At 38.4% G+C, this 12,963-nt stretch overlaps 1 protein-coding gene across 2 annotated transcripts in view; it reads left to right on the forward strand.

The window, feature by feature from the left end:
* Positions 1–11,893, forward strand: part of FIGN (fidgetin, microtubule severing factor) — a 135,135-nt gene extending 123,242 nt beyond the window's left edge. For both annotated transcript variants that reach the window (XM_044303726.1, XM_044303727.1), the window contains exon 3: positions 7,279–11,893. In XM_044303726.1, coding sequence (XP_044159661.1) covers positions 7,279–9,482 — 2,204 coding nt within the window. In that variant the 3' untranslated portion in view covers positions 9,483–11,893. The remainder of the gene's footprint in view (positions 1–7,278) is intronic.
* The last annotated feature ends 1,070 nt before the right edge of the window (positions 11,894–12,963 follow it).

Raw genomic sequence — 12,963 nt, forward strand, 5'->3', positions numbered from 1 at the left:
GCCCGTAGGTAAACATGAATTATACCTGGTAAACTATCGGACATCAGGGCCGACATAATAATAATTACTACTAGCTGTATGCATGTGCTGCTAGTCATATAAACTGGTCAACCTCTTCAAGAACTGGTAGAACTGGAACTGACATTAAATCTGTCACAATGTAAATCTAATATAAATGTCAATAAATTGAGTATAGATAATATAACCCTCTGGAATTTCTTTGTACATAATCTATTATTATCTGCCTGTTTTGGTAATAAAAAAACATTATGCCTAAAATGTGACAGCAACGCCAGGTTTGGTGCATTTTTTGTTGACTGCATTCTTGTAAACTAAAACAATTAACATTGTATCATCCCGCTAATTAACTTCCATAGTCTTGAAACAAACGGGAAACATCAGTAGGGAATTGACTTGCTACTATATTCGTCATCTGTGTTCTTGCCGGAAATCAACTGAATGGGCTCTATATTTAGAAGACCATAAAAGAGTTAAACATGTTTTTTTTTTAAATAGAACATTTAGTAAATTTTGCATAGAGAATGATATAGAACTGTAAATGGATTTCATATGGAAGGGGACATGGAGGTGTCAATTAGTCTGTCAACTGCACATCAAGCAATCTCCAGCAAACAATCAATTATTCAGAATATGTAATAGTGTTCAGGGATGTGTCAGAATTAGGTTTTTGAGTGGAGTATGACATCAGGGATAAATGTTTATCTCACACCAGCTGTGCACCTGTTACACATGTCATGTATGATTGGAGTTTTTTTAAATTAAATTAAATTTTATTTTTATTTTATTTTCTGTAATGATTTTCTGTTACCAGCTGAAATAATGAACATAATAATTTGCAGATGTATGTGTGTGTGTGTGAGTGTGTGTGTGAGTGTGTGTGTGTGTGTGTAACACATTGACTTGTATGGGAGGTTGTTTGTGGGCATGATCTGTGACCGGTGGAGAAGTCAATGTGCAGGGATGGGCGGGGAGGAGGTGATCTCTGACCATCCACTATTGTGAATAAATGTTGGGACCTTTTTGTTTTATATATATATATATATATATATATATATATAATAAATAAATCAGGGAACACCGCTGTAAATCAAGCAAATGCTGGATTGCCAGTGGCTGGAGGGCGATCCCTAAAACCCAAAAATAAAGAAACTCTGCGGCACTTCCGTGAATGTGTGTTTATTCACGATACTGGGTGAATAAACGCAGATTCGCGGAAGTCTCGCAGAGTTTATTTTTTATATGTGTACGGTATATGTATATATATATATATATATATATATATATATATATATCTATATATACATACAGTACAGACCAAAAGTTTGGACACACCTTCTCATTCAAAGAGTTTTCTTTATTTTCATGACTATGAAAATTGTAGATTCACACTGAAAGCATCAAAACTATGAATTAACACATGTGGAATTATATACCTAACAAAAAAGTGTGAAACAACTGAAAATGTCATATTCTAGGTTCTTCAAAGTAACCATCTTTTGCTTTGATTACTGCTTTGCACACTCTTGGCATTCTCTTGATGAGCTTCAAGACGTAGTCACCTGAAATGGTCTTCCAACAGTCTTGAAGGAGTTCCCAGAGATGCTTAGCACTTGTTTGCCCTTTTGCCTTTACTCTGTGGTCCAGCTCACCCCAAACCATCTCAACTGGGTTCAGGTCCAGTGACTGTGGAGGCCAGGTCATCTGGCGCAGCGCCCCATCACTCTCCTTCATTGTCAAATAGCCCTTACACAGCCTGGAGGTGTGTTTGGGGTCATTGTCCTGTTGAAAAATAAATGATGGTCCAACTAAATGCAAACCGGATGGAATAGCATGCTGCTGCAAGATGCTGTGGTAGCCATGCTGGTTCAGTATGCCTTCAATTTTAAATAAATCCCCAACAGTGTCACCAGCAAAGCACCCCCACACCATCACACCTCCTCCTTCATGCTTCACGGTAGGAACCAGGCATGTAGAGTCCATCCGTTCACCTTTTCTACGTCGCACAAAGACACGGTGGTTGGAACCAAAGATCTCAAATTTGGACTCATTAGATCAAAGCACAGATTTCCACTGGTCTAATGTCCATTCCTTGTGTTCTTTAGCCCAAACAAGTCTCTTCTGCTTGTTGCCTGTCCTTAGCAGTGGTTTCCTAACAGATATTCTAACTTGAAGACCTGATTCACACAGTCTCCTCTTAACAGTTGTTCTAGAGATGTGTCTGCTGCTAGAACTCTGTGTGGCATTGACCTGGTCTCTAATCTGAGCTGCTGTTAACCTGTGATTTCTGAGGCTGGTGACTCGAATGAACTTATCCTCCGCAGCAGAGGTGACTCTTGGTCTTCCTTTCCTGGGGCAGTCCGCATGTGAGCCAGTTTCTTTGTAGCGCTTGATGGTTTTTGTGACTGCACTTGGGGACACTTTCATTTTCCCAATTTTTCGGACCTACTGACCTTCATTTCTTAAAGTAATGATGGCCACTCGTTTTTCTTTACTTAGCTGCTTTTTTCTTGCCATAATACAAATTCTAACAGTCTATTCAGTAGGACTATCAGCTGTGTATCCACCTGACTTCTCCATAACGCAACTGATGGTCCCAACCCCATTTATAAGGCAAGAAATCCCACTTATTAAACCTGACAGGGCACACCTGTGAAGTGAAAACCATTTCAGGTGACTACCTCTTGAAGCTCATCAAGAGAATGCCAAGAGTGTGCAAAGCAGTAATCAAAGCAAAAGGTGGTTTCTTTGAAGAACCTAGAATATGACATATTTTCAGTTGTTTCACATTTTTGTTAGGTATATAATTCCACATGTGTTAATTCATAGTTTTGATGCCTTCAGTGTGAATCTACAATTTTCATAGTCATGAAAATAAAGAAAACTCTTTGAATGAGAAGGTGTGTCCAAACTTTTCGTCTGTACTGTATATATATCCTATTATTATATTGATGATAATGAGATGAATTCTGAGGGTCAGTGACAAGAGATCAGGATTTTGTTTAATATTGAAAATAGTAAAAAAATATATAAAAATTTCTTAAAAATGTTTACTTATAAAATTGATTAAAATTTGATTTCTATTTGTCTCATATTAACATTGTCACTTGGCTTTTTAATCTTGAAATACATTTAAAGAGATTGTGATAGACCAGCATTTAGAGGGGGAGGGGGGGTTCCCTGTTCATGATCCTCATATATTAGCCATGGTTGAAAGCAGGTAAAAAGAGTATATGCCTCTATATGGGGACCTGACATGAATAGCTTACGGAAATTGTGCAATGCATCATTTACCCTGTTGAGGGACCTAGCTCATCAAAAGCAGAAAAAAAACATTTACAGGTTTCCACCTACACAACAGTTTTTTTTTTTTTTACTTCAGATCCATCAACAATAAAAAATAAAGTTTTACAGATAGTCTTGATAAAAAAAATAAAAATCCTACCACTTTTTCTACAGCTGTGGGTCTCAGTGGTAACAGACTACAAACAACCTCCCAATGCTCGGATCCTGCTGTAATGCTCCCTTCCATCTGTCTCCTATTACTTTTATCCTACTGAATGTAGTTTCACATTTACAAAAGTATAAAAGCCAAAGGGCAAAGACATTTATAGAGTGTCAGAATAGTTTCTTGTACTGTAGGTGTCAAAGTGTAACTTGGACATGTCTTAAGTGCGTGAGGTTACAAAAAAGCCATAAAGGGGATATCCCATGAAAAATATTTGTAAGAGTTAAATCCAGACCATAATTATAAACATTTGTGTATTTGCAATAGCAAAAAAAATAATAATAATGGAATATCGATATAGCATAGCACCATCTACTGTTTCTATTGAACAACTGTTCTATGTCCACCTCAGTAAATGTGTTTAAGTGGACACACTTGCTTAGTCTTGATTCTCTATCTGGCTCTATCTGCTTTTGGATATATGGAGGGATCCCTGGTATAGTGAGCCTGCTGCCTCTGAATCGTCAACGTCTTATCTGCTTCTCAGAGGAGATGCTCAGCGAGTGCATTTTCAGTAATGATGTCTCAATGTCTCATTACTTGCTCATCATCATCTCTGAAAAGCAGAAACGATGCTAAAGCTTCAGAAGCAGTTGACTCATCACATAGGGCATCCCTCTGCATACCTGAAGGATCACAAATAGAGGCAAGACCTGTATGTCCTCCTAGACACATTTACTGAGGTGGACACATAAGGGCTGTTCAATAGAATAACCCCTTTAAACAGAATCTATCACCAGTGAAGACCTGACTCCTGGCATCCCTACAACCATCTGTTTAAGGAGGCTGTGGCACTCTGGTGATCGCAGTGGCCTGTTTCTAGGCCATTGACATCACATTTCTTAGCCACATGACCTATTTGAAGCCCTGTCCCATTTAAGTGAATGGGACTGGGCTGCTATACGAAGCACATAGAGTGTAAGGCACTAGGCTTTTTATGCTGTGAGGAGGCTGGTCAGTGGGGGTGCTAGGAGTCAGACTCCCACCAATCAGATATTGACGACCTATCCTAAGGATAGGTTATATATATTAAACTCTTGGAAAATCTCTTTAATAAAATATAATCATCATGCTATTTGGATTGTTCCCTATAGGAACAATTATTTAGACAACAAAATCTACATAGATCCCATAGAAATGACACAGTATCACTCGCTGAGTAGATAGTGAAAAAATAGAGAAATAGTTGCAGAGCGTCATGGCCACTTCTTGCTGGTTTAAAAAAATAAAAAGGACAAAGAATTCCAGGGACATCACTTACAAACCAAGGACTCTCCTTGGAGATAGGATACAATTGACTGATTTACAGCTATTAGCTCCATATCCTGTGCATATAATGTGCTGCAACATTGACAATTTCCAAACAATATTTTAATAGGACCACATACGTTTATTTCACCTTCAGTGATATTTTAGCCTATGAAATTTATTCTGCCATATGTTCTAATGCACTCTGTGCACTGTCCATCTAGATCACTGGTTCCATTAAAGACGTCCCCTTTTCTATAAAGAAAGCGAGCCATCAGCTAATAGCCACAGGGTCACCTCCCAACCCGCTCAATCTATTCTTGTCACCAAAGCTGGGGCTTGCCAAAGAGTAATGTGAAAATGGTATTACAGATGTGGTCTTCCTTACCTTTCCTCTTGGTTAGATGTATCCAGAGATGTGTGGTGTAGGATAACCACTATTTTTTTTTTAAAAGACATGATTTTGCGACAGTCTGTCATGAGATGTCTATCCTATATGTCCATGTGTAGCCACACATTGCGGCCTGATTTTGCAAGCATTTCATAATATTCTATTGAATTTGTTTTTTTTGAGAAATTAGCCCAAATTTGAGATAAGGTAAGGGTCCTTTCTACCCTGTTCAAATTGAAAGGCTGATCAGGTAATGGATACATAGCCAAAGCAGGTGTGCCACAATGGGACAAGCTCCTACTTCACCATCCCCTGTTATGGCTCATAGATGGAGGTCTAAGGAAGAACGCTTCTTTTCTGTTAGGTTCATATGGAATCCAATTGAAAAACAAACAAACTTCTATTTGACCCCTATATTAAATTGAAGGCAAACAGATATAGAGAAAGCTACTCATATATCTCTATGGGGACACCATTATGGCTCTCTGCAATGGGGGACCCTTAATGTACCTTTGTGCACGAGAGCTTATAAAAATAGCAAGTCTAAGTTTGTGTTAAACAGGTTGTCTTAGAAATGAATCACCTGTGGGAAATGTTATAAAATTATAAAGCAATTGTTAGTCACCTGTTAGATCTTCCACCGATCTGGCCCCGATACTTAGATGATTCCCTGCAGTCTTCATTTATTTTCCTGGTTTGATGATATTGTGTAGCCAATCAATGGACTTATTGCACATCATCCAAGAAAATAAATAAAGACCAGCGGGCGGCAGACCTGGATCGGCAGGGAATTTATCAGATGATTTTTTTTTTAATTCTAACATTTACCTGCAGCTACTTTAAATTCTTATACTCTCAAACAACACCTTTATCATTTTTTGGACTTTCTTCCTAGAGGATTCCTCTTTCCTAGAAGATTTTGCACATTTACAAGGACAGGTTTTATATAATTTTTTATGGTCATCTAATAATCTGAGATATCTGATAATCCACTGCCCTTCAGGCCCATTCAAAGTAAATTAAAGGAATTTTACTGCATCGTTATAAACTTTTAGATCAGCATCATGTAAAATGATATCAGGTTTAAAGGGGATTTCTAGGAATATAATATTGATGAACTATCCTTGAGACAGGTCATCAATATCTGATTGGTGGAGGTCTGACACCCAGCATCGCCACTGATCAGCTGACTGCGGCCTCCTCAAAGCTTACTAAGTTCATCATATATTGTCTGTGCTTGGTAATGCAGCCCATTGACGTCACCAGAGCACTGCAGTCTCTTTAAACAGTTGATTGGCTGGGGTACCAGAAGCTGGACCCCCACCAATTAGATTGAGTTATCTCCTATACCGTATATATTATTAACACAATTACTGTGTATTACGTTTGTTTCCAGACATCTCTTGAAATGTGACTTGTAACAAATGCTGTGTCTATATGATAGATTCCAGCTGCACAGCATCCAAAGGGTAAAACTGGGACAAAAAATAAAGTTTTAGGGAATAGTCAGTGGAGGTTTCTTCCTTGCACCCCGGAGACCTATAGGGGAAACGGACTAGAGGACAAGCACTACACGTTTTTTTTTTTTCTATAGGGGCTCAACACCAGAGCTCAGAAGCAGAAAGAAAGCAATTGTAATTCATACTGAGTTGTAAGCTTTGTGTGATGAAAGCGATGGACCGATGCCTGGGAGATTGCTTTGCTGCACTCCACGAAGCAGATTTGAAACTGTCGTGGACCACTTTAGATGAGAGTTGGATTATGGAATGACCTGCAATGTCTGTGTCATATTGTTGAGCACAGGGTACATTATGCTGTGCTAACTAGGTGCTCAGCACCAAATAAGAGAGGTATCCTAGATGTGATCTGTCAGCTGTGTCTCATATTTTTAGATTGGGGAGAAAACTGATATTGTGTAGCCAGCCACCACTGCAGACATAGCATTTTAAGTGTTTCTGGAGACCTGTATCTGTATTTTACAAAAATCAATCACTGGACTGGTCTAAAAATAAGAATATCTGCTAATTTTCTAATATATTGTTACATGCAGTATATTGTGCATGAAATCATTATAGTATTATCATATTGATTCTTTTCTTTTTTATTTATATAGGCTTGAAGATGCAGTGGACGCCAGAGCATGCTCAATGGCCAGAACAGCACTTCGATATATCGTCAACCACGAGGTCACCGGCTCATAAAGTGGAAGCATATCGTGGTCATTTGCAACGCACTTACCAGTATGCCTGGGCCAATGATGATATATCAGCTTTAACTGCATCAAATCTACTGAAAAAGTATGCTGAGAAATATTCTGGAATATTGGAAGGATCTATGGAAAGACCTCTTCTCAGCAATTACACTGAAGCTCAGTCAGGCCTTGTGAATGGTCGAAAAAATGATGGAGAACCATGGAACTCAGACGTCTATCCTATGAATTGTGTTTCCGATGTTATTGCAGCAAGCAAAACTGGAGTAGGAGCCACTATACCTCCATCAGATGCCAGCATAGGCAGTTCTCCTGGGGTGGGCAACAACTTGACAGAACCTAGTTATTCCAGTAGTACATGTGGAAGTCACTCAGTTCCTAGTCTACATTCAGGGCTACCGTCTCAGGAATATGGAGCAAGCTATAATGGCTCCTACCTGCATTCAAGCTACAGTAGTCAATCTGCATCTGCATTGCCATCACCTCATCCATCCCCACTTCATAGTTCCGGCCTCCTACAGCCTCCTCCACCACCCCCATCAGCTCTTGTACCAGGCTACAATGGAGCCTCTAACCTTTCAAGCTACAACTATCCACCTGCAGGCTATCCTCCACAGTCTGGTGTTGGGTCAGGGTATAGCCCTGGAAGTGCACCACCTCCTTCTGCTTACCTCCCTTCTGGTATCCCTGCCCCAACTCCTCTTCCACCAACAACAGTTCCAGGCTACAGCTATCAAACACATGGTTTGACCCCAATTACTCCATCAAGTTCAGCTAGCTCCCTCAAAAGAAAAGCGTTCTATATGGCAGGACAGGGGGATTTAGATTCTAGTTATGGAAGCTATAGTTATGGACAACAAAGAACCTCACATAGCCCTATGTACAGAATGCCCGACACAAGTATATCCAACTCAAATAGAGGAAATGGCTATGACCGAAGTTCTGAGTCTTCATCCTTGGCATTCAAACCCACAAAGCAGCTAGCTCCTACTGATCAGCAAAGAAAATTTAGCAGTCAGTCAACAAGAGCCCTTACACCACCTTCATATAGCACTGGAAAGAATTCAAGATCAAGTGAAGCTTTTGGAAAATACAACTCATCTGCAATCAATGAACACAATGAAGAGCATAGACAACTGCTCCCACATACTCTGCAAGGCCCTGGACTTCATACAGCTACCTCATCCAACCACTCTGTGGACGAACAGCTGAAGAACACTGATACTCACCTCATTGACCTTGTAACTAATGAGATTATCCACCAGGGACATCCAGTTGACTGGGATGAGATTGCTGGCCTTGATTTGGTAAAGGCATTTATAAAGGAAGAAGTATTATGGCCTGTTATCCGATCTGATGCATTCAGTGGGCTTACAGCTTTGCCTAGGAGCTTACTTTTATTTGGACCTAGAGGAACGGGCAAAACATTATTGGGCAGATGCATAGCTAGTCAGCTAGGTGCCACATTCTTTAAAATTACCGGCTCTAATCTTGTCACAAAGTGGATTAATGAAGGAGAAAAAATTGTCCATGCATCCTTTCTTGTGGCAAGGTGTCGGCAACCTTCTGTAATTTTTGTAAGTGACATAGACATGCTACTTTCTTCCCAAGTAGGTGAAGAACACAATCCAATAAGCAGAATGAGAACAGAGTTTCTTATGCAGTTAGATTCCGTTCTTTCATCTGCTGAGGACCAAATAATTGTTATTTGTGCCACAAGTAAACCCGAAGAAATAGATGAATCTCTAAGGAGATATTTCATGAAGAGACTTCTTATCCCTCTTCCAGACAGCACAGCCAGACATCAAATAATAATACAATTGCTCTCACAGCACAATTACTGTCTCAATGACAAAGAAGTTGCACTCCTAGTGCAGCGCACAGAAGGTTTTTCTGGACTGGATGTTGCTCGCTTGTGTCAGGAAGCTGTGGTTGGTCCTCTCCATGCCATACCACCCTCAGACCTCTCAGCTATTATGCCGAGCCAGTTGAGGCCCGTAACATACCAAGACTTTGAAAATGTATTCTGCAAAATTCAGCCTAGCATATCACAGAAAGAACTCGACACGTACATTGAATGGAACAAAATGTTTGGTTGCAGTCAGTGATAATAAACATTACAATGAATGCTGGCACACAAATTTAGGTGACCAAGGGGTAAGGGTCCCTTTTTGGCAGTGACCTAAATGATAAAGGTAACAAGGCAGCCAAAATAGACTTGCGTCTTCAGATGGTAGACTTTAATGTGCATCAAACAGCCAATGTTCTGAATTGAATGACGTGACAGTAAGCATATTTTAATGCTTAGTTCTGTTTAACGAAACCGACATTTACAAAGAAGCAGGGTGGACATGGGTTGACATTGGAAGGACATGAATCCCGTGTACTGATTCCATTCAGCTGTTCTTGAAATTTAGTTGCTGTCAAGTGCCTAAAGTGGTGCTTTCTTTTTTTGTTTGCCTCACAATTACATTGGTGGCATGTGCTAATATTAAGAGCTTTAACTTCAAACATTAATGGACTATAGATGAACAGATAAGTTGAAAAGACAGAGAGCCAGATTTTTTTTTGCCATGTTACGAGCAACAGTATTCCTCAGTCCTGTCTGTTCTGCAGAAGGGATAAGAAAATTAATCTGGAACTTAATTTCTGTAGTTTATTTCTTTTAACGTTCTGTCTGCAAAAATGACAAACAAAAAAAAACCTCAGGAAAGTTGATTTGTACAGTACCTCAAAGGAATGTGTTGAAAGCACTATTTACTGCTGAGAGAGATGGTTGGCGTCATTGTTGCTTTATATTACAAATGTATGTTTACCTCAAAAAAATTGGAAAGTGGCATGGAAAATTACTTTGAATGTATTTGGTTGATCCTAAAGAAAATGGCTAATGTCTTGCCATATTAATTTGTAACTGACTTCTCCCTATGTAAATGATACGTTATTCAGAATGACCATTTACGATATTAAATCAAAGTTTTTTTTTAATAAGTTCAGATGGTGCAAGTATTCTTTATAAAGAGATATATTTACAGAAACAAAATTTTTATGGCCGTAATGAACTCAACATCAGTCCAACAACTGTAAAAACAGTTTAGTTTTTATTAAAGGAAATCCCCAATATGGTCAGTTGTAGGCATTGACATTATAGGTAGCCTTTATGTTTCCTAGATATACATTAGCATCTACCTGATATGTTGCACAGTTTTGCAGTTGACACATTGGCCAAGAAGACTAATGGTTACAGTTGATAAAAAAATAAAAAAAGTGTGGATCGCTTCAGGTGACCATAAAAAATATTCAGTTTAGGCCTGGCCTACACGGTGACTTCTGGTTGTGCTGTCAATAAACTGCTGTGATAATGGTAAAAACAAGAGCTACTTTGCATTGGTTGGAAAAAATTCAACCTTGTAGGATTTTTTGGTAACCATTGCAAGATTGCTTGGTATTTTTTATGCTATAGGAAATGACTGCAGTGAAGACCCGATAGCCCAGGCCTTAAATTTTTTTTTTTTTAAAAGACCCAAAATGTTTGCTAACCTTGTAATTCTCCATTACCGGGGCTTATGGCTGGCACACAGAGGACGTTTCATTCGGCCTTCCAAAGTCAAGTTGATATATGGGCTGAAGACATTCAGTATTAGCATTGCAACCAAAATACATATGAAAGTGAGATTTATTTATATTTTTTTTATTTAAACAATGTACTATTGGGGTTCTTGTACCTGTGTTTTGGCCTAGAAGACATACCTTTCTTCATCTTGTTATATACTCTTGGACTACATGTGACTCAAGAAGGCTATAAAGAAACCATATGCCCTTCCATTTCTGAAGAAATATTTTGTTGACACTCTTTTCCAAACTGGAAAATTGAAGCTTTATTGCATAACTTTAATTTGACAAATATTTAACATTGGTTTATTTGTTCTTGATATTTGATATGTGATATTATTCCATGAGCTATTAATATTTTATGGTTGCCATTACTGGCTCCAAAGAGTCTATCCTCCTGTTTTTTTTTTTTTTTTTTTTTTACCTACAGGTACCTACGTTTACTATGTATTTTTAAACAATTGTCTAATACTTGTGACATTTATCTTTTATTTTTTTCCCCCCTAACTTGTACTGTCACCTACTGTGGTTTGTTTATTTTGGCAGTTTTGTTATTTACGACATATCAAGACAGCTAATTGATGCTGGGTGATGCATTTTGATCGAGGAGTAGTGTACAGATTATAGCTGTCTCACGCCTGCCAACTCATGAGCAGGACAGCTTGGCTTTTTTTGAATGTATTGTTTTTGTTTACTTTAAATGGAGACAGTGGCAAAGCTGTTCCAAAGCACTGGCAAATGATGTACATTTTCGACATTAAATAAATGCACTGAACATCGTACAGAGAAATTCCATTACATTTGCTCCTGTTTATTTGTTTACTCTCAGAAACAAATATGTTTCTCTTATTATTTTTAGGAAAGTTTGATGTTGAAAATGAGAAAAAAAAATGAAATTGCACTTCCAAAGACAAAAATACGCATTGAGAATCAAACCTATTTTCCAAGAATAAATGGGTGCCAACAATAACTAGTGTAATTGCATGTCTTTTCTTCTTTAAACATAAAGCTCTCAACTGCATCTCTTTCAGGGACAAGTATATTATTAGTAAATTACATTGCTGTGAACAAAACTTTAAGGATTTTTAGTGGCTCAAAATAACTATTAAATTTATTGTGTTATATATATATATATATAAAAAAAAAAAAATCTAAATACTTAACCACCACTATAATTACTACTAAATTCCATCCTGTTTAGATTTTTTTGCTATACTGTATAAAGTTTATTACATCTGCTTTAAGTTATGAAAGTGACTAGTGTTGAGCAAATCAAAGTCAAACAAATTGACTTTCATCTGAATTTCAGGAAACATTTGATTCTCCGCAAAGCCGAATTTCCTCGCGGTTCATGGTAACGAATCAATTTTCTCTGAAATGGCGGAAAAAAACATACTCGCCTCATCCAGTTGTGCATGAAGAAGCCGACATCTTGTTTGAAGATACTGCACAAAGTCTTGAATGCAGTGATATATGATGTCACCACGCCGGCCAGCGTGATGACATCATCACCAAGTGAGATTACAGACAGTGTTTTCTGTGTCCCCTGAAAGCCTTTGATGTCTATCACAGATGCTGCGATCAAACATGAACGCTGCATCTGTGTGGTTCAATGATGGGGAACATCGCGATTGCCATTCCCTTTCATTGTGCCTGCTACATACAAGGAAATGCGCTTTGTGACAGCTGATTGGCGAGGGTCTCTGGTGTCAGACCCCCACGATCAGATACTGATGACCTTTCCAGAGGATACCGTAGGTAATCGGTAAAAAAAATCCAGAAAACCCACAAAGTAGGACCATCCACATGACTCCTAGTCCTAAGCATGGGAAGACCAAATATTTAAATATCAAATTATGTATTAAATATGTTTTACTGAATCTTTTCCCCAGAAAACTATATATCAGTATGTCCAGCTACTCCTGCTCTACAATTGTGATACATCCTTTTTAACTCCAGTATCACCGTCCTAAATTCAGT

The sequence above is a fragment of the Bufo gargarizans genome, chromosome 8 (genome assembly GCF_014858855.1).
Source record: "Bufo gargarizans isolate SCDJY-AF-19 chromosome 8, ASM1485885v1, whole genome shotgun sequence".
Taxonomy (NCBI): domain Eukaryota; kingdom Metazoa; phylum Chordata; class Amphibia; order Anura; family Bufonidae; genus Bufo; species Bufo gargarizans.